At 36.9% G+C, this 24788-nt stretch overlaps 1 protein-coding gene across 1 annotated transcript in view; it reads right to left on the bottom strand.

Moving 5' to 3' along the window:
- The window catches only part of ROBO1 (roundabout guidance receptor 1), a 383921-nt gene that overhangs the window by 26477 nt on the left and 332656 nt on the right, over positions 1-24788 (bottom strand). Inside the window, exons 5-20 of the mRNA XM_053456884.1 lie at positions 24344-24464; positions 23838-23976; positions 23106-23233; positions 20668-20676; positions 17693-17817; positions 16508-16679; positions 14761-14966; positions 13610-13691; positions 12973-13141; positions 12717-12883; positions 12029-12150; positions 11511-11742; positions 10685-10806; positions 9400-9571; positions 2664-2861; positions 630-656 (exon numbers count right to left, since the gene is read on the bottom strand). Coding sequence (XP_053312859.1) covers positions 630-656; positions 2664-2861; positions 9400-9571; positions 10685-10806; positions 11511-11742; positions 12029-12150; positions 12717-12883; positions 12973-13141; positions 13610-13691; positions 14761-14966; positions 16508-16679; positions 17693-17817; positions 20668-20676; positions 23106-23233; positions 23838-23976; positions 24344-24464 — 2191 coding nt within the window. The remainder of the gene's footprint in view (positions 1-629; positions 657-2663; positions 2862-9399; positions 9572-10684; positions 10807-11510; positions 11743-12028; positions 12151-12716; positions 12884-12972; positions 13142-13609; positions 13692-14760; positions 14967-16507; positions 16680-17692; positions 17818-20667; positions 20677-23105; positions 23234-23837; positions 23977-24343; positions 24465-24788) is intronic.

Raw genomic sequence — 24788 nt, forward strand, 5'->3', positions numbered from 1 at the left:
AAGAGGCCATAGGAGAAGGGATGTCACTTTTTCCATCAAGCAGACGTTGGGTATTTGTTTTATTTTTTTAGAAAATAAATTGGGAAGATTGGTAATTGGGGGAAGATGGTTGGTTTCTTGTTTATATCATGGAGACAGTTAGAGATGAGAAATTATGACAAAAGGGGGCCCTAAATTGATATTAGACAGGAACCTTTCTAAAGATGTTATCACCTGTACGATTTCAGTGAACTTGAGGCAAGATCTCCATTGAACTGATTGGTTCAGTTAAACTTGGAAGACATTTTAAACTATTGAGTTCCAAGCAAGTTCCAGCTGAGTTCCATCATACACTGAAGGTCACTGAACTCAATGAGGACCTCTTTGCGGATCTCAGGAGCTATGGCCCATTATTAAATGGACAGAGCCTAAGATGCCAATACCACACCGCTATATTCTCATGTTCTAATGGACGCATTGGCTTTTTTTCCCAATAACTCAAGGGACATCACTGTCCAGTTTTTCCCCACTCGGTAAATATACACCCCTTTCCCCTAGACAGATAGATCGGGAAGTATTAGCAGCACAGTTACACGATTACAAAGCACATGCAACAACACAGAAAGGAGAGGAGTGCAAATACTATGTACCTGTTGGTGTGAAGGTAAAGGACGGGACTGAAAAATCAAAATCAAAAATAAAAACAGGTTATTAAGCTGAAGAAAGAAAAGCAACATATCACATTAGTACACGTCAAGCAATGTATAGTAAATCAAAGTAAATAGGCAGCCTAGTGAATTAAGTACAGGGCTTCGTGACTGCATTCAAGATACATTTCAAGCGGGGTGGGTACGACTTCCAATTAATTGTTAGTTCGATTTGTATTCCGCATATGAATGATGGCGAGAAAGCATTGCTTAAGAGAGTTGTTGTGCTGTAGTTATAAATCTTTCTCCAATCAATAACCACTGCAACGGCCCAATGCTGACTACAAGCCTCCTTTACAATTTCCGGAGGGCCCGCGCCATGAACCACAACTGGTTATCCTCCAAGTTCCATCAATATGTCTGCATCACTACTTAAAATGAGAAACAGTCTGGTCTGAATGCATATGCTTATACCGTCAATAATGCAGGGAATAACAGCTCAAAAACAATAATTAGAAGATGCCATTTTTCCAGAAAACCCTTATCGTTGATGTATACATTTTCTTCATGAATTCCTGGATTTTTGATGCAACAAAGGGAAAAGTTATACATCAGTTACGCTAACTGGTATATACACACACACATATATCTACGTGTAAACACCTGATAATATGTATAAGAATATTATTTGATTTTTTTAGATAAAACTGAAATTACTATTGAATTAGTTTACTTGGTTAAAAGTCTTAACATGTATATATGACCAATATAAATCTGTGTATAGGTAGCCAGGTAGCCATGGCTCTTATAATTTCACTAATGCCTACATTGTTTACCACCTTTTTAACTATAAATCCACTTCTTCCTGGCTCCTAAAAAAAGTAACTTTTGCCCATTTCTTTTTCTGGATTTCGGGCAGCATCTGCGTGTTCCGTGAACTCGCTTGCGCATGCATGGGCATTGGAATCAATCACCTCTTGTGGCCGACACAATAAAAAGGAAGGATCTGCCACACAAGCGGCAAAAAAAATTACATAGAAGGTGCGATCGGGACCCAGAACAATGGCTCGCCTGGGCCTGTTAGTCATGTTAAGATATTATATAAAATAGATGGCTCCTACAATTCTCTGTCTGCTTCCAGAATACTACATAAAGATATATTTATATATATATATATATATATATTTATATAGATACACGTAGCACCGCTTTATCTAATTTATTTTAGTTGAGAGGGTAAACATATGTGTTTTCCCTTTTGTTCTTGTTATTTTGATATACTTTATCATTCTTTATGTCATTATAACCATTTTAAGAAAAGCCCTTCTGTTCGCTGCATTATTTCCTATTTTCTAACCTATCTAACTGAACTGAAAAACAAAACCCTTGTTTTGTTTGCCAATTCACATGCCGTCCTTCACTTGCAGCGCTACGATGTCTATCTTAGGAATTCTATTGTGCGTTCTTTAGGCTGACTCCTTTCACGCAGTCAATGCAATTTAGAGAGACCCGAAAAAAAGAAAAATATATAGAGCCATAGTAACAAGCGGCCATAAAGAAATAAGCACGTTTAAGTGCAGAGCTATTCAAACAAGAATGAATCGTCTCTAACGTTAATTCGAAATTACAAGGACGCGCCGTGTTGGGGAAAAAACATGAAAGCTTTTTCCTTTTGACCTAAGTATGTAAACATTGTTAGATTGTTTTTTTTTTAGGAACTGAGAAATCTTTGAAAAGGAGTCAAAGTACGTTAATTGGTAATTAGCCCCACCACTGTCTAAACTACTAATTATGGGGTTATCATAGGTTCACCAATGCAATCTGACCTTGGAATGATTTAGTCTAAAAGCAGTTTGCCAATAATAATGCCGTATAATGTAATTCTATTTTTTTAAACTTATTAAGTACAGGTAAAGAGCTGGAATGCATTATATATGCGGGTTGTCCCCACTCCTCCAGAAAACAACCCAGACGCATCTTCGCATAGACTCACACAGACCTAGTAACATTAAAATATACAGACGAGAGCCCTGGTACCTTTTCTGATCCCTGCATAGGTGCTGGTAAGGCCACTGCGTTTCTTGCGGTGACGGTACAGCCATATACTGAACACCATGAGAATGATCCAGCAGGCGGCACCTATCCCTGCGATGAACGCCGGCTGCTTCACCACGTCTGATATCTGCTGGGCAAGGCTGACTTGGTCACCTGGAGAAACTGGATTTCCGAAGGAATCTGAAATAAAATATACGATATATTTAAACACATCATTTAATCATTAAAGATGCAAATAGTATTTGTAGTTTTTGTAAGCTGTAAACACATTGGTATTAGATATTTTTTTCCTGAAGGCTTCAGATGCACCATTGAGATGTAGTAAAGCTTTTGAAAAACATTGATGCAGATTAAGAATGATTCTGCCCACCTAGTCCGCCCATTATTGCCTGTATAAAGACTCAGACCTTAATCAGTCCTTGATCTTGTCTTAGATTTAGGAGCCATCTGCCTACCCCACGAATGTCTATATTCCCTCACTATATTAGCCCCTAAAGCTTCAGGAAGCCAGCCAGTCCCACCAGTTCCAGCTCTATCACCCTTACAGTAAAGCAAACATTTCATTATTCTACATCCAAGCCTCTGACCACTCATTTTAGATTATGATCTTGTTCTAACATTTGTCCGGAAGTGCACTGGCTGGCCCAAGAGTGAAGGTTCCTCATGTAGTTAGTGTTGATCTGAAATGGATTTATCCTGGAACAAAGAACCTTGCAGTAGACCATACCTGTCCATTTCTATTACATGCTAACATTGGTGGCCATGGCTTGCACCCGTGCACAGCTCCGCATTGTAACATTGTATTAAGCTGTTTTTTTCCTCTAGACTGTAAGCTACCGCGGGCATGCATATCAGCCTATACTTGATGGAACCTGGAAAACACCTCGATACAATGACTATAACAAATATAACACCAAAAATATACCAACACTCGATTCATAGGGACATAGCTGTGAACTCTCTGGGTTTGACCCTAAGTCTCCGGGTGCAACCCTGCTTCCCTGGATCTCTAAGTCAGTTTCTTCTTTGTCCAGGCGTGCCCACTCCCCACCCTCATCCATCCCACCCCAACTCACTAAAGGATGCACTGGACTAAATCTGCCCCTCCATAAACCCACTGCCCTAGAAGAAGGAGGGCTCCAGGTAACCTACCCTCAGAAGTTCCCCGATATGTGCATAGAAGAGCTGTGAATAAAAGACCCCCTGAGATTAGTGAATAAGTTCCTAACTGCGGTTATTTATCATGTAATTCCAGCTCACTCTATCAATACCATGTTTTTTATTGTTTAACTGAAGTTCCTCCATACACAGAATATATTTTGCTTCAATATTACTTCTAGGAAAATAAAAAGAAGATATATATGTACTTTAAAATAATAGTATCCATAAAATATATATACTGCGAGTCTAAAAAAATCATTTCCTCGCGGGCTCTTTTATGTTTCACCATTTACGCCTGCAGCGTGGATGTAAGTCATAGCTGAAAGCACTGTGCGCTAAGCCTTAACATACCTGAATAAGCTGGCATGGCTGCGACCCTCCCAGCTCCCATTGAGATAACGACCTTGAAGCAGCAAAAGGCAGCACAGATAAGACAAACCGAGTCACGGGCATAAGAGAAATCCACAAACCGATGGCTGTGAGCATATTACTAAAATGCTTTAGATCAGATATGCTCGTGGATGTGTGTATCCATGGTGTTGCCTAATTGCTTCAATCACAGATTGAGTTCTGCTCCCATACTCGGCTTCACAGTCGTCACCCGCGCTTAATTATTTTACCTTCAATCGGAACGTGATTTATATCAGGATGGGATAGAATGTCAGAGCCTCATATGAGTTAACCTATGGATTATTTATGGTGGATGAAATTCTCACTTCCAAACATCCCATAGACACAAGGAGTAAAACCATGCGTGTGCATGCTCTCATGTATGTATGGGGGGGTTGGGGTCTAACTCTTTCCGCCCCAGATGGGTGTCAATACAACCATGTACAGATTTCATGGTGTGAGCCACAAATGTGCTAGTAGATCAATAAATTTGTAACATGACTACGATGAAGGGAGCTGATGTGGTTGATCAGATGGATGGGAGTTAAGGATCCTTGGCCCGTCAGGGTTCTGGAATGCATAGGAAACCCCTTAGCATAGTAATAGTCATTCTAACTATGTTTAACCCCTTAAGGGCAATGGGCGGTCCCTAAACCCATTGAAAACAATGCACTTTGTCATTAAGGGGTTAAATAGAGTAGAGTATATAAACTCTATGTCATTGTATACTGCCTATCAAGAACACATCTTCCTTACCAAAGAGAGAGAGATAGAGCAAGTTCAAAGACAAACGAAGCAATCTTCCAACCTTTTTAAACAAATTGTGATTGGCCGACCAGGCCCAATTACCCTCGGTCTGTGTATCCTGCTCCATAAAAGTGAGTGCTTGTAAAACTAAAACAGTTTACAACGGCTTCCCATAACCACTTAACACTTGGCATGAGTGGTCACACCGTGCATTAAATGCGAGGGACTGCCGTAAACATATTTGCTCATTCTCTAGTGTCCCGAGGAGTAAATACACCGCAGGAGTCGTATACCTGCCTTTTACAAGAAACAGTCGAGACGTAGAATTAAGAAAAATCCAATTAAACTATATCTGGCCATCTTAAATGCCAGTACTCAATTTGGCAATAAAAACACGTTAATCTCTTGAAATTCCTTTCATGTGTGTTCTATTGACTTAGAACGTAGTTAACTAATGCCATATACTCTAGATACATTGCAACAGAGCAGCACGTAGACACAAATATTATCCTTTTTTTTAACCTAATAATAATAAATATGTTTTATCTAAGACACTCAGAATGATTATTTCAGAATATTAAGGCCTTGGCACTTTGCGACATGTATTGAAGTGGCCTAGGACAGCAGTGTCCCCATCTACCTTTGCCGCCACCGTCTATTCTACCGACTAGTACCGAGCACCATCATTCATAACACATCCTGGAGCCCCACTTTGAATGGAGCTGCGGAAAGAACACCGTGGAGCTATGCCTCGCCGGCACAGTCCTTCATAGTATAAAGTGGGACTGGTATACAACATAAGAGATCTCATTCAACAGAGACGCACCAGGTAGCCTGAGCACCCAAAAGGACAATACCCCCCAAGTGTTGCTGCGGAAAGGGCTGCAGCTCCAGAACCGGTTCCTTTTCATTTCTCTTGTTTACAGAAATGATTAAATCTGTAGAATATTTACTTATTAGAATTATTTAATTTTTTTTTAAAGTTTCCATGCGATTTACATGGATAAATAAACGCTGATCGGGTAACTGCTCATCACAGCGTCACAATGCATGCCGAGTGACGGCCGTGGTCTTCATCCACTTTTGTGTAGGTGTTTCTCCGGCAGCAGGCAAAAAATCCAGCTTTTCTCTCTAACTCCGGAAATCGCGTTTTCCAAAATTTCAACCAGTCCCAGCTATTTTATATATATTTTTTTTTTTGACTTGTGCCACATTATGCAGTTTAAGCCGTGAAATATCTAAGTCAAGTAGCTAGGTTTCCACATAATCACCTGCTACGGCCATTTGTCGAATGAAAGTTTTATGTCTGTGATCCTTGGAGCAGTTCAGAGACTTAAAGTTCATTAAAGCAGAACTATTCTTTTTCTGCCTAATACACCCTTTGTATCGGCCGGGTTTACAGATTTCACAGTTATTTGTGGAAGGTTACGTTGGGCTGGTTCAGGTTTTTTATATAGACGGCCAAGTGAAGTCCTACTGAAGTGCCAGATGGGTTTAAACGCATAAAATGCACTGTGACGAATGGATTTAAACTGCCACCCAATATCTTCTTCTTTGTCTGAACAGCACAGCTGAGACTGTGATGGGATTGGAAAGAAATGGACTACATTTCTAATTTTAAGACAACAGAATTTACTCCTTAAATCCTTCGGCTTAAAATAATTTAAATCAGTAACATTTCAGAGAAAACAATACGGGTGCTTAACAAAATCCCTTCCCGGGGAAGTCCTAAACGGTCAATCCCTCTTAGGACGTCTGCATACAAAATTACCCTGAAAAGGTGAAAAGTAGCCAATTTAAAAAGCCGTAAAATGTGTTTTAAGCAAATACATTTGGAGGGCAGTAAATCAGGGATAAGATTATTTACCCTACGCCAAATAACTTATGAAATAATGAAAAAAGAATGGGAAATCAAAGTACCTATAAAAATAATTCAAAAAATCCTCAAATCACGATCCAGGGGAAGCCCAGGGCTTACAGTTTCTTAAAGAACCCCGTAAGCTTTAGTTAATGATATAGAAATCATTAAAACAATCTAACTGCCTTATAATAAGAATAAAGTGAATGAACACAGGTATCAGGTTTAAGGCAAAACACTTTGTGTAACAGTTTATTTAACTGCTTTTACCCTTTTTTGGTGATTGTAAGGGAAGGCTAAATAAAAAAGACAGTAATAGCAAATATAAATACTTAGTAACTCAAATGATGGAATTACATAATATTTTAACTATAACGCACCAGCAGATTCCATAGCGAGCTATTCTCTATTAAAGGAGTATATGAAATTATATGTAACGGAACTCGAGGTCAACTCATTATTCAGGACGAAATCTATAGATTTATGTTTTTATTTGTTGGCCATGTCATAATTTATTAACATGTATCATGATTACCAATTTATTTACAAAAAAACAACAGTGCAATGGATAATAGTGCATTTATTAAATATTATTAGCCAATTAAACAATCTATCTATCCTATTACTATCTATCTATCTATCTATCTATCTATCTATCTATCTATCTATCTATCTATCTATCTATCTATCTATCTATCTATCTATCTATCCATCATATATCTATCTATCTACATACACATCCTTTGCACATACGTTGAACACCATAGTGTTTCTTAAAGGCAATGTCGCCCTCTAGTGGATGTTTAAAGAAATAATCTGAGCATTTTACTCAATTTTGTTCATAACTATAATTCTATACAATAAAAAAATGTAATGCATGAAGGCTATGGGCTTTACAGTTATATTAATAGACATAGTCTAAAGTTTATACAGTTGAATCTATCCATGCCCTTTAGTATTCTGTATCAAAAAATAAAATTAAGAAATAAAAATAAATACAAAAAAATAATAATATCTCACACTAAAAACCTTCAATTAATTCCTATTAGTGTTTAATTTATGGCTTTTGCTATCTGGTTAAAAAGGGTAAAATACCTTTTAGTTTCGGTCACTTTTATTCTTAAGAAAAATACAATAAATTCACTACTACACTACACACTAGAAGTTAATACGTTTCAGATGTCCATATATTTTTTTAAAGGTGTATAAGAATATGAACCAATGATAAATATAACGATATTAATTTTAATTACTTCACACTCACTTCCCAAGAAAAAATACATGCAGTTTTATTAGTAGTTCAAACTTCGATTGTAGCTCTATACATATGTGATATAAAAAAGGAAATTTTATGACCTCCAGAATGGAATATTACCACTAGATGCCAAATTAGAATTATAAAATACCGGTAATAAGAGAAAAATGTGGGATTTAAAGAATGAGAATGGGAGAATCAAGCAAACACAGAACTTTAAAATCTGCAAAAGCCCAATGTCAATACCAAGGCTGTCGGATTGTATACGGGGCAGTTTGTGTAACATGTGTTTGCAATTGTGTAACAGTAAAGTAAAATGCTTTTTATTGGGAACAGCAGGGCTAAAGGTTGGGCGAGTGCAGAGCGGACACACTTCTCCAAACATGAATCCCCAAACGAGAATCATTAACCCGCTTTGGGAAACATTTAGGGTCTGGATTCTGAAATCAGTATTAATGATTAAACCCAATGTTCTCCCTAACCGGTTGGTTTTTTAGACCTGGGTCACCTTAGATCGTTCTCTTTCTGCTCTTTAACATCTTTCCCCCACTCCAGTAGACAAGGATTCCTAGATATAAGATCATACCCAGCCAAGATATCATTGTTCTTCTTGCCACTAGATGACAAAGCATGGTGGACCTCCGTTTCTTTGCCAATAATCAGTGGTTACTCTAATGCCTCTCGACAATTAAGATTTCCTTGAAAAATATGACTAGTTAAAAATTTGACATGATTAAAAAAGATTTTCCATTGATGGTTTGAGCATTCGACAGAACTAGGAATAATGTTTCTAATCCTGAACAGTGTTAACTTCAGCAATGTAAATAGAGCATCAAGGTGATCAAGGTGGACAAAACATCCCGGGACCTGTGTATTTTGTCCGGGGGGACGTTTCCAGAGCCTATCTGGGTCTGGATGGGAAGTAAGTAGTTAGGCTGGCCAGCCTGGGCCGGCACAGAATAAGCCAGAGGGGGCTAGGCTTTTCGGCTTTTCTTTTATGATTTTGTTTAATTTGATTGGGATGTTTGATTTGTGCCCTTGCAAATAAATCACAGTTTGTTGCAAATCAGAGTTCCTGAGCCTTATTGCCCTAGAGGACCATGCTTAAGATCACTGAAAGTGATATTTAGGACCCTCAGGGATGGTCACAATATATATATTTATATATATATATATATATTTTTTTTTTGTGACACTCACTGTTGGCTGTTTAATTCCTTCTTTGAAATGATGCGATATTCACATCACCGACAAACAGAACCTATCACAGGGGATATCATTGCATACAGAGATGTAGAATAACTCACCCAGCTGGATAAACTGAGGCTCGCTTTTCACCCCAGGCCCTGCCCCGGTACTTGCTGCCACTTCAACGCTATATTTGACGCCAGGAACTAAGGACGGAATAACCACAGACAGAGTAGAGCCATCAACTGTCCTGTTGATGTGATACCGACTCTCATTGCCAAGACACCAGACCTACAGAGAAACAAAAAAAACAAAAAGCAACAATTAGAAAAAAATTAAGTGTTTTGTGAAGCTTTGTCCTGGGGTGGACTCAAATCTCCTTCAACGGAATAATCTTCCAATGCTGCCCTGTGTATTAGTTCATATAAATGTTTATTTTTTTGAAATATTTTATTGATCCAAATTATCTACAAATGTCGAAACACAACTGCACCTATATTTGTCATATTGCTACCTCTCCATCATATTGCTACCTCTCAAGAAATGAGTGTCGCTTAATGATATTCACAGCCGAATTGGTTAAGCATTATGTCAAAGTAGTATTGTACAATGGCAAACAGGAGATAACAAGCAGTGCATCACATAATTATTTGGAGTTTTAGAAAGAAAAGGTAAGCAGAGCCCTGCTCAAACAATTTGCAACAGATCGCCTTGCGAGGAGTTTGCTGTTAAAGCTGCCCGGGGCGGAAACACAGATGTGACTCTGCAGAGTTCGGCAGGTCAATTAGGTCAGGTTTGACCTGTTCAATTAAATAAACAGACTGCTTGGTGACTCTTGATTTGTTACCCAAGAATGATCCAATTTCAGATCTCTGCTGAGGTCAATTCTCCCATAGCAAATAAATTGCATGTTATAGATAGACAGATAGATAGATAGATGATAGATAGATAGATAGATAGATAGATAGATAGATAGATAGATAGATAGATAGATAGATAGATAGATAGATAGACAGACAGACACAGAATCAGCTATTTCTATCAGTTTACAATTCTGATTAGAATGATTATATCCCTTTTCTGCAAAATGAAACTGTTTGTAAACCAATCGAAACTATGTACAATGTACATACTAGATCCATTGTAATCATTTAATGAAATGATATTTAAACATCGCCCTTCATTTTAATCAGCTAACTTGTATTCTGTTTATTATTATTCTGTATTATATTAATACTCTATGTTATCGTTGTAATGATTTCATTATGCCACTAGATGGAGACACTGCACTTTTATTTCTCGATATCCATTGCGACTGTCTACATGTTGCGTTACATACATTAAACCGAGGCACAATGAAGGCTATTCAGAACAAAAGTAAATAGTAGCCAACAAACACCATACCTTGTACTCCTGAACCATTCCATTTTGCGTTTCTTCAGGAGGTGGCTGCCAGGCGACTACAACAGACGTCCCATTGCCCTCGCTTTTGGTTATAGTAACGCTCTGAGGTGGAGCACTGGGTGCTGTTTGAATCAACAGACAAGAAGACAATGAATAACTCGCTTTTCCCAAAAAAACTGCATTATCAAACGCAGGTATGAGAAAATGATATCTATTTATTATAGGACCTTCATATGTACATAAGCGGAAGATACAAATATCTACCGGAAGAAGTTGGAAGAAGTTCCAATGATCTACCACCCTCTCAATAAAGTAAAAATAAAAACACATGGATAAATAGATACATGTTAGTTTGCCATGTCAACTCAACTGTGAGTGCTGCTGGGCAATCCAGCTTGTCCAAAGGGAGTAAGTTGGCTACACTGCCACCCGTTCTGCATTTTGGTCCTTGCTAACTTCCAGTCTTCCACCTTGGCTCACATGTGGCTCGGTGAGCCAAAGCCAGGCTTGTGTTGTACCAGGACACTTATGTTTACCCATCCAGTCATATTTGATCAACAAGGATATAGGGATTTTCAAAGTTTATACCGGTATATGCCAAATGAGAGAATTCTTAATTCTCCTTTTAATATGATTAACTGAACGCGGTGTTTATACTATTGACACCTACTCTATATATTTACATCCTTAGAAAAACTCAACAAAAACACTAAAAATAAATTAAGATATTCATTGCTTAATTATAGTTTTTGCATTTCTTTTCTACAGCAGATTTTGAAAACCTAAAGCAAAAAAACATGTCGGTGGAAGAGAAGCCAAATGTTACCTTCTTCGAGGGTTTTGGCAAAGCGCACTTCACTGTCGGCTCCCTGAAATTCATTAAAAAAGGGACGAGCCTTGATCTCATAGTTGACGCCTTTCTTTAGCTCAGGAATGACCGCGCTGTTCTTTGCCGGGGTTCTAACTTCAAACATTGACCACGCAGATTCACTGTTCCCATCTTGACTTGGTCTATAAAGAATTTTGTAACCCTGTATATACTGCGATTGCTGATCCACCTGAAAAAAAGAAAGAATGAATACACACTGAATGTTAATGTGGGCTTATTATTCGACATATCCTTTGAAATACTGTCATTCCCATCACTTTGGTAGAAAGAACAATTTAAATGCTAATAGGAAAAATGTGTAATCTTGTATGACTTAAATGAGGGCATATATTGTGCTTGTGGTATTAACATTTCATTTATGCTAAATGTTATCCTTCTTTTCTAAGCCGCTTTAAACTTAAAATTCCAGAGCTAAGATGAGAACAATGAAGGCTGCCATTGTTATTTCTACTTACTGTCCAGTGAACTTCTATGGATGATGACGAGAGTATCGTGGGATTATGGAGGTGTAGAACCACATCGCCAAGTTCTCGTTGTACCTGCTTGTGGTCCACACCCTGGCTTGTAGGAGGTACATCTGAAATGATCAAGACTTGAATTAAAAAAGGTATTTATATATAATTATGGCTGAACAACTTAAAACGTTCTGATACACCCAGATATGTAAGAGGCAATCCAGTATCACAGTAGCCGACAAACATGTCCCACGAGTACAGGAGAAAAAGTAGGTTCCATATTCTGTTGATTGAAAGTTGATTACATTGGATACGAACAGATCCTGTTAGCTAAAAGACTACATAATGGCCCAAAATTCGTGGAACTGTCAGGGTCTATTTATTAGCCATTTTAATCCCCTTTGATCTCTGGGAGGCCTTGTGAACCCATTATTTTCCAATTAACCTGTTTCAGGTTTGACACTTACCTAATAAACCCGTGCCCTACTTATGTTCCACCCGTAGCTTAAAAATGGATTAAATTACTGCTGTAGTACTTTTGGGGTGCATATACTGCAGGTTGATGAGATGCTATCCTGGTGTTGGGGATACACCTGAGATACCCCGTGTCGGCGGTGACCGACTTGTGGGCGCTGAGCTGGCATTGCGCAGGTTCTCTGATGGTGGCTTGTTAACCCGGTTAAATTACCTTGTGTTTTTACAGGATCAGATATTTGGCTTGGGTCGCTCAGCCCATACGCATTAGCTGCTCTCACAAGGAAGAGGTAGATAGCATTTGGTTTCAATCCTTTAACGGCAAACGATTCGGTCTTGACATTTTCTGCCACGGTTTGCCAGCTGCTTCCAGATGCATGACTAAAAAAAAGGCAGATCTTTGTAAATACAGCAAAATATACAGGTGAATTGTCAATCATAGCATCTGCCACCAAGAGTACACACAATACCTGAATGCCTCTATGATGTATGAAGTTGGAGTTGCCCCTGAATTCAAGTTTGGCTGCCACGATAAAGTCACCGTGTTTTTACTAACATCAGTGACCTCGGGTTTTGAGGGCGCGCTGGGAATCAGGTTGGGATCAGTCGCTCTAGGAGGTTGTACCGGAGCTCCGAATTCTTTAAAGCGAATAACAAAAATAACAAAAATGACATCAGAGCAAAATTAAATATTTTATCCAGTCCTTTTTGTCAGCATTGCATCTTATTTAACTTGTCGACTGCCATATAATTTTATAATTGCATTTGTTTGTGATGCTTATTTTCTCCCAGCCCGGTAAATAAATCTATTTGGACATTGGGGTCTATTCCAAAAATTTATTTTTTTTAATATATGTTTTTAATGCGATTTATATCTGTCTTTATAATCATCACTTACAACTGCACAAAAATAAAGCATGATGTAGCTAATTGATTTTACATTAAAAAAAAAAAAAAAATATATATATATAAAAATAAAATTCACAAATACCAATTTTGCCAACTAATGAATTAAAGGAACTTCCCTTTAATGCTTTCTTTTTACCGAATGAGCAGATATTCCGGTTCTGTGCTAAGTGACCAAAAACATTTGTAATCGTTTGGTACCTTGGATTTCGATATAAGAGCTCCAATTTGCTTCCCCGCTTGGAGTCGACGCAGTGCAGGTGTAGCGGCCGGTGTCACTTAGCTGAAAAGAAGGACTAAAATTAGTATTTGGAACTATCAGAAATTCACTGGGATGGAAAAGCAATTATGCTTCTATCTAGCAGTGGATGTTTAGGCATAGTAGGAGAGCTATTCATTTTTTTTTTTTGTGGGAGCCAATTTCGTGACTTCAAAGAAGTGGCAAAATCCATCACTTTATTTATATAGTAGAATTAATAACAGTTATCGGCCTAATTACACAATCACACATGCAAATATTTGCGGAAAGTGAATGCGTGTCAAAGGACACGGTTTAGAATAGGCACGCGATTATGACAATCTTTTGACTGCGCTTATTGAGTGCATATTTTCATTTTATTGCCACGAGGGAAGATGCTTTTCTGGAACAAGACGTTTTCTATGGCTGTTTATGTAAAAATACCCAGGAAACTCAAATACAGAATATACGAAATAAATGTAAAATTATGTATGAACATAGGACATTTTTACAATAAAATGCACTTTGTCAATTTAATGATACACTCCAATATGAACAAGGACCTCTTACAAACATATGTTTAAAAGGCCCGTATTCTCTTGTATCTCTGCAATTTTGGTATTTGAGACTTGGCTAGGAACACCGGAAAGCCCTTTAAAATACAGAGTTTCCTTGGCCCTAGAAAGGGTACCAAATTATGCAAACTGCGAGTCTTCCAGCAGTACCCTGAAGAAAATATTTTCCACTCTTTGTCTTCATTCCCAACTATTTAATATTACCCATCATCCCACTTTCCATTACCTAAAACTTTCACTGATCGCTATTAAACATAAGCACCTTATCCCCCATCCAAATCCCCTCCATCATATGCCTTATTTCTTACCATTATCGGGTACCATGCGCCATCAATATTTATTCACATATCTTCTCGTCCCTGTTCTGTAAGCACTTCATTCTCAGTGAACAATGGACCACTGATCCATGTATAGAATATATAGTGTCATATATATATACTCATATAAATTAATCAATTTATTCTAGATTTAAACATGTAAAAAAGAATCCCATTTCAGAAATCCAAGTCAAGTATGCACAACTGGGATGACATGGGTACCTTAGTGTATCGGATCTGTAGAGCTCCTGTGTCTAGTTGTTTAATACGGGAGTCCTGGGTGGGAATGAGAATTCCATCCTTTCTCCAATGGATTGTGGGAACTGTGACACCAGTAGCTACACAATTCAGAAGCAATGTGCTATCAACAGCTACCGTCTGATTCAAAGGACCCTGACGAATAACTGGAGGAGGACGGTCAGCGACCACTGCCAAAGGAAACAACAGGAAATAGATTCCTACGACTGCAAGCAATTTTCTAATCAATCAAGCTACAGTAGTAGCTGTAGGCTTTGAAACAAACTAAAGATAATTAAGCAAGTAATTAAATGAGAAATCATACATTATTCAAGGAGACTTTCCGTGATAAGCATGACATAAAATATCAAGACCGCATATCCAGTACGCAAGAAAAGACGTTCAAAACTTGGATGGAATGTTTCAAGTGAGAAAGTAGTTGGAGAACAAAGAGAAGAATTTTCAGGTTGTATCCAGTTCCATAACTGGGGGGACACATACAAATGGAAGCGTATAAGGTTTCACTTTTTTTATCCAGAAAAGCACTAGTTCATCGTGAAAAGATTCAGCTCTTGTCTTTTATCCATTACCTTAATGTAAAAACAGATGTTTGGATGATATGCAAGAAATGTACATCAACAGAGTTCTCATATTTAAGTATACCTGAAAACTATACGGGTCGGCTTGCTTTTTAGAATACACGTTTTTAAAATTAGCGAGTGATTTTGAGTAATAGTGCTGTAGCCAAATGTCTGAAAGCATTACCGAGCTTGTATAGAGAGGATATTAGGATTATCAATGTAAAAAAAAAAAATACTTAAGGACGAAGTCACCCAGCAAACATATTAATGCATTGCTAGGGTGCTGATGAAATGACTTCTGGGTACAACATAAAAAAGGGATTAGCGCACTACCCAATTTACTGTTGTATCGCACATAATTATGGCACTTAGCTGTTATTTTGTGGTCTCATAAATAATTTAATGAGGAACTGGCACATCTGAGAAAACCGTAATTAAAACCAGCACTGCATTTTATCTATCATTTGTGTTACGGTTTTTGGTTAATATTCTGGTTTTAATCTAAATCGATTTATATTGTCCTGCTCAGGCATCTACCAAATCCGCAGCATTTCATGACGTCGTATATCCTAACATTTCACATGACCAAATAAGGACATTTTTATTATAGGGGGTGTGGTTAGAGGTGTGGCTAAGGGCCAGGTTTTTGCCATGACATTTTATGTGCCTTCATGAACCTCTGGTAGCTATGTTTATAAATGAGTAAGGTATTCAGAAGACAAAATATATATTTTTAAACAATTTCATTTACAAACACATTTTCTGCCGTATGCCTAGGCATTATTGTGACATGAGGCACGGGTCAATCTAAAACAAACTATGGCAGGAAGATGGCACCTCCTACGTATAGCCTATTCTTTATGTTACAAAATAGTAATTATTATGGCATGTATTGTATATGAGAATTAAATGACACAAAATTCACACACTGGGTTCTATTCATTTTCATTTGGGAGAATGAAATTCCGCCTCTGGAACTAGCAGCCAATTATCAATCCCAAACACAGCGCTAATTAAAAGCATGCCTCACAAAGACAGTTGTAAAACAAGAGACGGCTTGGAATTACTCCCTTCTTTTTGGAGGAAGGGTAACAAAGATAAGGGCATTCTATGACCTTGAAAGCTTTTGAATGAAAATATTTGGACTTTACCATCAGTAACTTCTAAGTACGCCTTTGTCGTAATGCTCCCGGCGACATTCAAAGTCTGGCAAATGTAGTAGCCAACATCAGACTTTTGAATATTTGTGATAGTGAGGTCACCAGTCTGAGACACTGAAAACCGACTTGACAATTGCGGGGGCTGGTAGGAAAAAAGCAGGTTCTAAAAAAGAAAAAAGGGGAAAAAACTGAGAGTTTTAGTAAAATGTCAAATGCAAAGTATTACAAAAATCCTAAAGTAAATAATACAGACTTTTTAATAATGAATATAGATATTTTTACTACTACAATTAATAATTCTACAATGTTTACGACCTAAATTAATATCGTCATATAACAATAGCCCAAAACATTACAAATTACCAATACGGCTATTATATATCCTCCTGCTGGCTTTTTCTTTTCTTTGTCATACATATGATTAATATAAATGTCTGATTTAAATACCATGTCATATGCATGAAACTAAACCACACTTTCCTACAATGAAAAATCTTTGGTCGCTGCTTGATAAATGGATGACCTTTTACTGATGAAATCAAACCCGTGTTTATCTAGGAAAGGTACAGCTAGAATGGGTGATAAATTGTACCTGTCATGTCATTTATGGATCTGCCGTTGTTAATGATGTGGTTGCTTTAACATATTGCCAGCTATTTTGATATCCAAATTTAGTAAATTGTTCATCCAAATCAATGTGAGAATCAGCTATGGCAATGCACTAATGTAGCTGATAATAGAGGCTGATATAGATGTTTAAATCTTTTTATTTACTTGATCTAGAAGACAATGTTTAACCTGTAAGAGTTACCAAGTAATTGCATGTCATGCTAATATATCACTCATTCACAAAGTATACAATTACTGAAGTGGGGGTCTGGCATCCCCACACATAATTATTGGGGTAAAGGCTGTCCTGGGGTAGTTAGCCAAGTGTTTAGCATTGATATCTATGGCTCTGCTGTCATAAATCGTTCTTTATGTTCCCCTCACGCTCTGATGGGATTGCTGAATTATGACATCATCATATCATCAGCAAGCCCCACCCTTGTCCCCGGTGCGAGGAGCGCGTGACAAGAGATATTATGTGTGTCAGTAGCGAGAGACATGGGCCACAGTGGGGTTCAGCTGTGACCCATGTTAGGTCACTGTAAACATATTTACAAACAAAAATACCTGGCTACCCTCCTTCTGCCAAAATATAGCTGGCTGTGGATTTCCAGTTGCTTCACATTGGAACGTTACTGTACGGCCCAATGCAACTACTTGATCGCGAGGTTTCACAACAAAATTCGGAGGCTCTGAAAAAGAGAAGTCACGTTAGCTGGCCAAAAAAATGACATAATGTTGTTTTTTTTTTAATAAACAAATAAAATTATTAAAACATCCCACTTTCTCTTAATTCTCCAGAAACAAACATTAGCCCACAACAAAATAAAGGCTACATAATAGATTTGGGGATAAAAAAAGAATGTACTTTGAAACCAAAAGCTTTTTCTGACTACCTGTTTTGGGTCTTTTTTTTTGAGGATCTTAAGTTTACAAAAAAAGAGACCTTTCCGGTTAAAAGATCTGAATATTTTAGGCACATGTTTCATAAAAGTAACTTCACACTCTCTAAAGTAAGTATTCTAGGACCATTGTCGGGTATAGAATTCTTTTTCTTTTCTAACATGAACTTCATATTTTTTTCTGCAGACTAAGGAAAGTGTTCAGTACGCTATTCAAGATCTTATTTATTTAGACAAAAACAGGACTGTATGTGAATAATGTGAATGGAGGGAAATCTGAAACATCTGCTCATGATGACAGTACAAACACTCTGGGTTTGGTCCTCTTCACTTGATTTATACAATTTGCATGGTCACTTCATCTAACAGTAAACAGGATGTAGAGGAAAGCATATGTTACACGGACAGGGGGAATACAGCATATGCACCTGGAGAGAATGTATACTGAATGTTAACAAATATGCCCAATATAACGTGCATTAAAAATATTTATTTACCCATAGCTTACATAAACTTTGAATAATCTGTCTTTGCATTTGTCTGTTTTTTTTCTAATACAAGTTTACTAAATGTATGGCTTTTGGTTTCAGTTTTATACATGGGATAGCACCATGTCTGCGGGTCGTGAATTCCAGAACAGCAAAGATGTGGAATCCATTACCCACGGACGTTGTTCTGTCAAATGCGATAGATTCCATTAAATGGATGATTTTTTTTTAGCAAAGAAAAATATACACGGCTATAATTGGCTATGAGGGGTGGATTATCTATAGCTTGTTGATCCAGTGAGAAATCGCATTTGGAATCAAGACGGAATTGGAAACCGCTTCAATGTGTGGCTTTTGCCTTCTTCTGGATCAACAGCGAGGTTGAACTTGATGGACATGAGTCTTGTTTCAACCTAAATTACTATGTTGTATCCCAACACCTCAAAGAGCCCATCACGCCATTTTTGTTTCAGGGGTGTAATCACAGGCATCTCTATTGGACAGGTCTCGGCCTAGGCCTTTTATGTGACTTATCTGCCTATCAGGAGTTTCTTTCCATAGCTTACATACAGACATTTTATGCTCGTGATACGCTATGATACGTTCATATTTACTATACATAATCAACACCTAGAAGAGCGAAGTCAGGGAAGAAAAGGGGGATAGAGAGATTTGGCTTCCAAAGAGGTCCTCCAGTTCCTTAAGGGAGACACTTGGGAGGTAAGCAGTTTTGCAGGTAATATTGTCCTACGGTACTTAATGGTTCCTTAATATGTTTTTTCCTCATATTCTGTTTTTTACAACATCCCCTTATGTAAGATGGAGATGTGGTTGAACCTCTTTCAAGGCATAATATGAAAGAGTTGTCTATGTGTGCTTAACGACATGAAGCAATGCCAGAAGGTAAGTTTAGTGCTTGAGTAATCGCATACAGAGCGGATATGCCATTGTTCAATGAGGGAGCAAACAAGACTGAAAATTACACCCTGGAAATGTTTAATTTCTTTAGAGGATTCATGGGAGATGTAGAATAAAAAATAAATTGCTGGGAGAGAAAAGAAACAAAATAGGGAAATACAGGTAAAAAGCTGAGGAGAGTGAGGAAAAGGACAGTAATAGGGATAAAGGCAGATGGGAGCTTTGGGCTGTAGGCCCCATTTTTTTTTGCATCTTAACCCTTCAGCTTTTTATATCTCATATTCTCCTCTTCTCTTTTTTTTAAGCCATTTTCTTAACCTCAGACTCTTTCCTTTGTAAACATTCTGTGGGGAGCAATGATAATGGACACAGAGGAGATGGATGGAAAGAAAAAGGTATCGTCAAACAAAGTGAAAAAGGGGGAGTGATATGAATTACTCCAAAGATGTTGAATCCTTTTTTAGCATTTAAAGTGAATTCAAGAAATACAAAATCAATGTTTAAGGTAGATTATAATCATTTGACGTTTACAACTTTTACTAACTTTACAGAAGCTCTTTTCTACCTCGACAGTGGAGAAAATGAGGTACGTAAAATGTAATATTACCGACTAAAAGTAGCCAAGCAAATGTGTCAATAGGAAATTGGAAAATGAGAATCACAAACGCAAACCATTTGTACATTAAAAATAAGCCCTAATGGAAAATCAGGACTGTGCGACAGAAAGAGGCAGCCAGAAAGATTTAGTCAAGTACTTAGCATGGTTGTTTTAACAACCAGCGATTATATAAATATATATATATATATATATAAAAATATATATATATATAAATATATATATATATATATATATATATACACATACCCACAAAGTGTTACATTCTCTTTTTTCACTTAGACACACGAGCAATGAAGAAGAAATAGTAAGAGATTACAGAAGACATTATATTTATCAGTTTATTAATAATAGTACTAATTATTGACATTGCGAGCGTAAGTATGTTAGTAAAAAAAAAAAGAATAAAGATAAATTTGAGCTGACAAATATCGCATTACCTTCACAGCTATGTAAGGGATCAGGCAGAATGTACTCTCACCACCTCGCCAATGACAAATAAAATGTGGATGCTGACTGGTTGGTGGTGGGTAATGAGAATGTAGATGAGAATATGGAAGGTCTATCCGCGATGGGGTGACACAGTGGTGTTCAAAAATGAATAAAAATTCAACTTACCAGACACAACTAAAAAGAAAATGAAAAAGAAAAAAAAAATGCATAAAATAAAATTTCAAATCATACGATGACATAAAAATGATCAACGGCATGCATATTTAAATAAATAAAGTAATAAAGATGTAATTAAAATAATAAAAATAAAAAATGCAAACAGATTTTGACACCAAGGTGCTTCTAAAGGAAACTCTTTGATTCAATATAATTCTGTATAAGACATTCCCTCGTAAATAATTGTTGGATTTAAATGTCACGCAATTAATAAAACTTATCATGGCAGCTCAAGAACAATGTAAATCATTTGGCAATAAATCTTCTGAAAAAAGGTAGATTATTACCCCATTCACAGAGAACACAGGATTAGCACAAATTGAAATAGATTTCTCAAGGTCAAAAAGTGAAAGCACATTATGTGTACGTTATTACGGTGCCTTCCGTGTTCACAGCTGCTCATTTCATAAAGATATCCGATAACATTATGTGAAATGACACCTTAATTCAAGTAAAGGTAATTACATTTTGCGCAGTAAAAGACAATAATATACCCAAGCACTGTCTATATGTTTCTTCTACAAGCGTGTGAGTGTGTAACTATGGACACATATGTCTTTTTTTTACAATGAGCAAAAAAAATACATAAAATTCGACATATTATGTATAGCTTTATAAATACTCCCACCACTTTAAATACGGTGGTGAATTCTATTATTTATACATGGGAAACACCTATTTTGTGGTAAGATTTTGTTCAAACATCTTGTTTTTGTGGAAAATTATCCTCAAGACTTATTTTGTGATATGGCAAAATAACAAAGACGCAATGGGGCAAATCTCATCCCTGGGGCAATAAGATCTCTAAACATTTTTCATAGGGTAGCTCTGCTTTTAAATGAAACTGTTTTGTTACCTGTTAGGGCACACGGATTGTAAGACAACCGGTATGAAAGAAATCTCAACGGGTTTTAACCTCATGGGCATCCTCACCATCTACATTTTAGCCCCTCACCTAGTAGAGCTTCTTGATAATCGAGGGCTTACTTTACCTTCCAGACCACATATTTATGTTATTAACAAATAATTAGATGAACTGGGTTTTTAAACTGCTCTATGCTTAAAGAAAAGCATCAGGCAGATATAGAACTGCGTAGTGACTACAACACATCTAATAGTTTCATGAAGGATTGGTGAACTCGCTGCAAGAGTTGTCTCCAACGTTCCAAGCCAATATCAAATTATCTATAACGCCAATCATTGAGAAGGTCCACATAATTGTATTTTCACATGTATTAGTTGTGTAAACTAAAATTGAAAGTATACAGAAGAAACTATCATCTGTAGCAGTCGTAAATGAAGGCCACGTGTACTAAGGTAGGGATTTCAGGTCATTCATAGAACTATTAACAAGTGAATCAATATGAAAAGTAAATAGTGTTTCCACGATGAAAGGCTGGAGCCTACTGAACGCTAAAGGTATATCCGTCATAACCTCCTAACCAAGAGGACTCCAGCTTAAAGTCCGGAGCTCAGAACAAACAACCACTGTTTCTTTCCATGGAGGACGTTCAATAGAATCATATTTACTGAATAGCTAATTCCAATATAGCATATAGTGTATCATTGTATATGACATATATGTCTGTGTATGAGTCTTTCTTAAACCCTGTGACTTAAAATTACCAAAATGTAGCCTAAGTAGCAATGGCTTTCATGTTCATCATTCAATGCAAAGAAGGATCTGAACAAGCCAAGGAAAATACCGTAGGTCACTTAATTATTAAAAATAACAATTAATTACTATACATACGGCTGCACGTGTATTGAGAGATTACCTGCTTTTAGCATTTTAATTCCATTTATAATATTGGATTAATGTATGTTTAAGCCATCAGAAACTTGTCCATGTAAGAGATCCTCTGATGAAGCAGCCAATGAATTATGAAAGATTTTAGGCATCTTTTCAGGCTAGTAAGGTTGGCCAACAATTAATGTTGTTAGTATATATATATTTTTTTTGGATTTACTCTCCTTTTTTCAAATGACTCCAACTCCAAATAAATTGACTTTTAAAAAAAAGAAAATTATTGAGTGCAGCGATATTATATTCATCTGATAACTACGGTCCGTGTTCTTCATATTAATATAGATTTGCTCAAAATTCAGCCAAACCCGAGCTGAACCACGCGTAAATATATTTTTAAAAATGAAACATCTGTTTATATTAATTGCAGATGCAAGGGAAACACTACAACTGGAATTTTATCTTGGAATCTATGAAGAAAGATGTACTGACGTTTCTTCACAAAACAAGAAAAGGCATTTCCTAGTTGGAGGGCTTGAAGACAAAGAAGATATTCTTGTTTTGTTATATGTACCAGTATGTTTAATCATATTCTGGGAAATGTTTTTAACCCACAATAAGATGAATGATTTTTGCCTACCTTGAACGGTTAGGACAGCTGACGCTTCAGCTTTTCCAACCATATTCTCCGCGATGCACGTGTAAGATCCCATGTCGCTCGCTATAACTTTTCGAATCTTCAGCGTGTGATCATCCCGTATTTCATATCTTTAAAAAAAATAATAATAATAAAGTCATGATTAGGAAATATATTATGTTAGAAATTGTTCTACTGGAGTGGACCTTGACATCAAAACCAGAGCTGCATCATTTTTTTTCACGTGGAAAATCTCATGTCATGCATTTTAACTGTTTGAATATTCATAGCGATTGTGTTAAAGCAAAATGGCATGTTAGCATTTTTATATACGGTTATTAAAAAATCTTTTACTACCTGCTTTTGTGTCTAGAATGTTTGGCTGCCTACTCTAATAATGTAGAGAGCAAATCAAAATTAGGCATATCCTTTGTTTAAGGAATTTTGTGAGCACATAAAGAGTATCTTACAAACTCCAGATCCATCATTAAAAATGTAAATAGTGTCCTTATTTGTTCCCCATACACAGTCTGCTTCTCCTTTCTTCTGGATCACACGCCTTCCCTGACTAGTGATCTGGAACGTTATCGAACGCTCCAGAAGGTATTTTGAGGGCCGGCATATTGAATGTCTGCAGCCAAGAATGTTCAACTGGAAATGAATACCAGCTTTCTATTTGTATTACGTTAAAAATGCTCTAAACGCAGAGAGAGGTTAACGTTTTCTGAAGAATACCTTGCTTTGGGCAGATCCCCATCATCCTTTCTCCAGCGAACAGTAGGAACGGGATCACCCCGGGCTTCACATTTAAACTCGGCACTGTCATCTACAGTAATTGCCATGTTACTGGGTCTTCTCACAAACGATGGTCTTTCTAAAAAGGGTAGAAGAAAATCAAAAATAAGATGTTGCTTTTGGATTTTCTTTTCTAAGTAAGATACGGCGAGATGCTCGAATGTACAGGTGGGTTGGACACCATTCAGATGCTTATTGGAGTATCTTACTGTTTCAGTTATGTAATAAAACCAATTCTCTAAGATTCTACAACGTTTTTTCTTCTTTATCTACTTTTGCATATTATTATTTATTGACTTATATAGTGTCATGATACTCAGCAGCTGTGCACAATGGGATAATATAATAAATACATTTGTATTGTTCGTGTTAAACAGTAGTTATAGAATTTATATTAAAAAAAATGTTTTATTTTTATTTATTATTTATTTATTTATTTATTTTACCCAACACGGTAAGCTCTGCTACTTCACTCTCCCGTTCGCCAACCATGTTAGTTCCAACGCAAACATATTTTCCTGCGTCGCTTTTTCTGGTGTAGGTGATCATAAGTTTCCCTCCTCGAATCTAAAAACAAGAAACAGAATTTATTTTTATTTCTTTTTAAAGTGAAATATTTTGGAAAAAAGTAGACAATTTATATTAGAGACAAGTGTATTTCAGTTAAACAGATTTGCATTGCTATATTTTTTGAGCTTCTAAACCATATTAAACCCACCAGCTGCATTTCGAGGCACAATGCCCAAGACATACGTGTAACTCTAATGTGTTATAATCAAGTGCTATGGAGCTCATTGAAGCTACAGACAGGAAAACCCCTCCTTGTCTTGTGAAAAAATATTTAATGCAAACATATAAAAGAGCTGCATTTATAAGTAATATTTTCAACAT

Source organism: Spea bombifrons, chromosome 2 (assembly GCF_027358695.1).
Source record: "Spea bombifrons isolate aSpeBom1 chromosome 2, aSpeBom1.2.pri, whole genome shotgun sequence".
Classification (NCBI taxonomy): Eukaryota; Metazoa; Chordata; class Amphibia; order Anura; family Pelobatidae; genus Spea; species Spea bombifrons.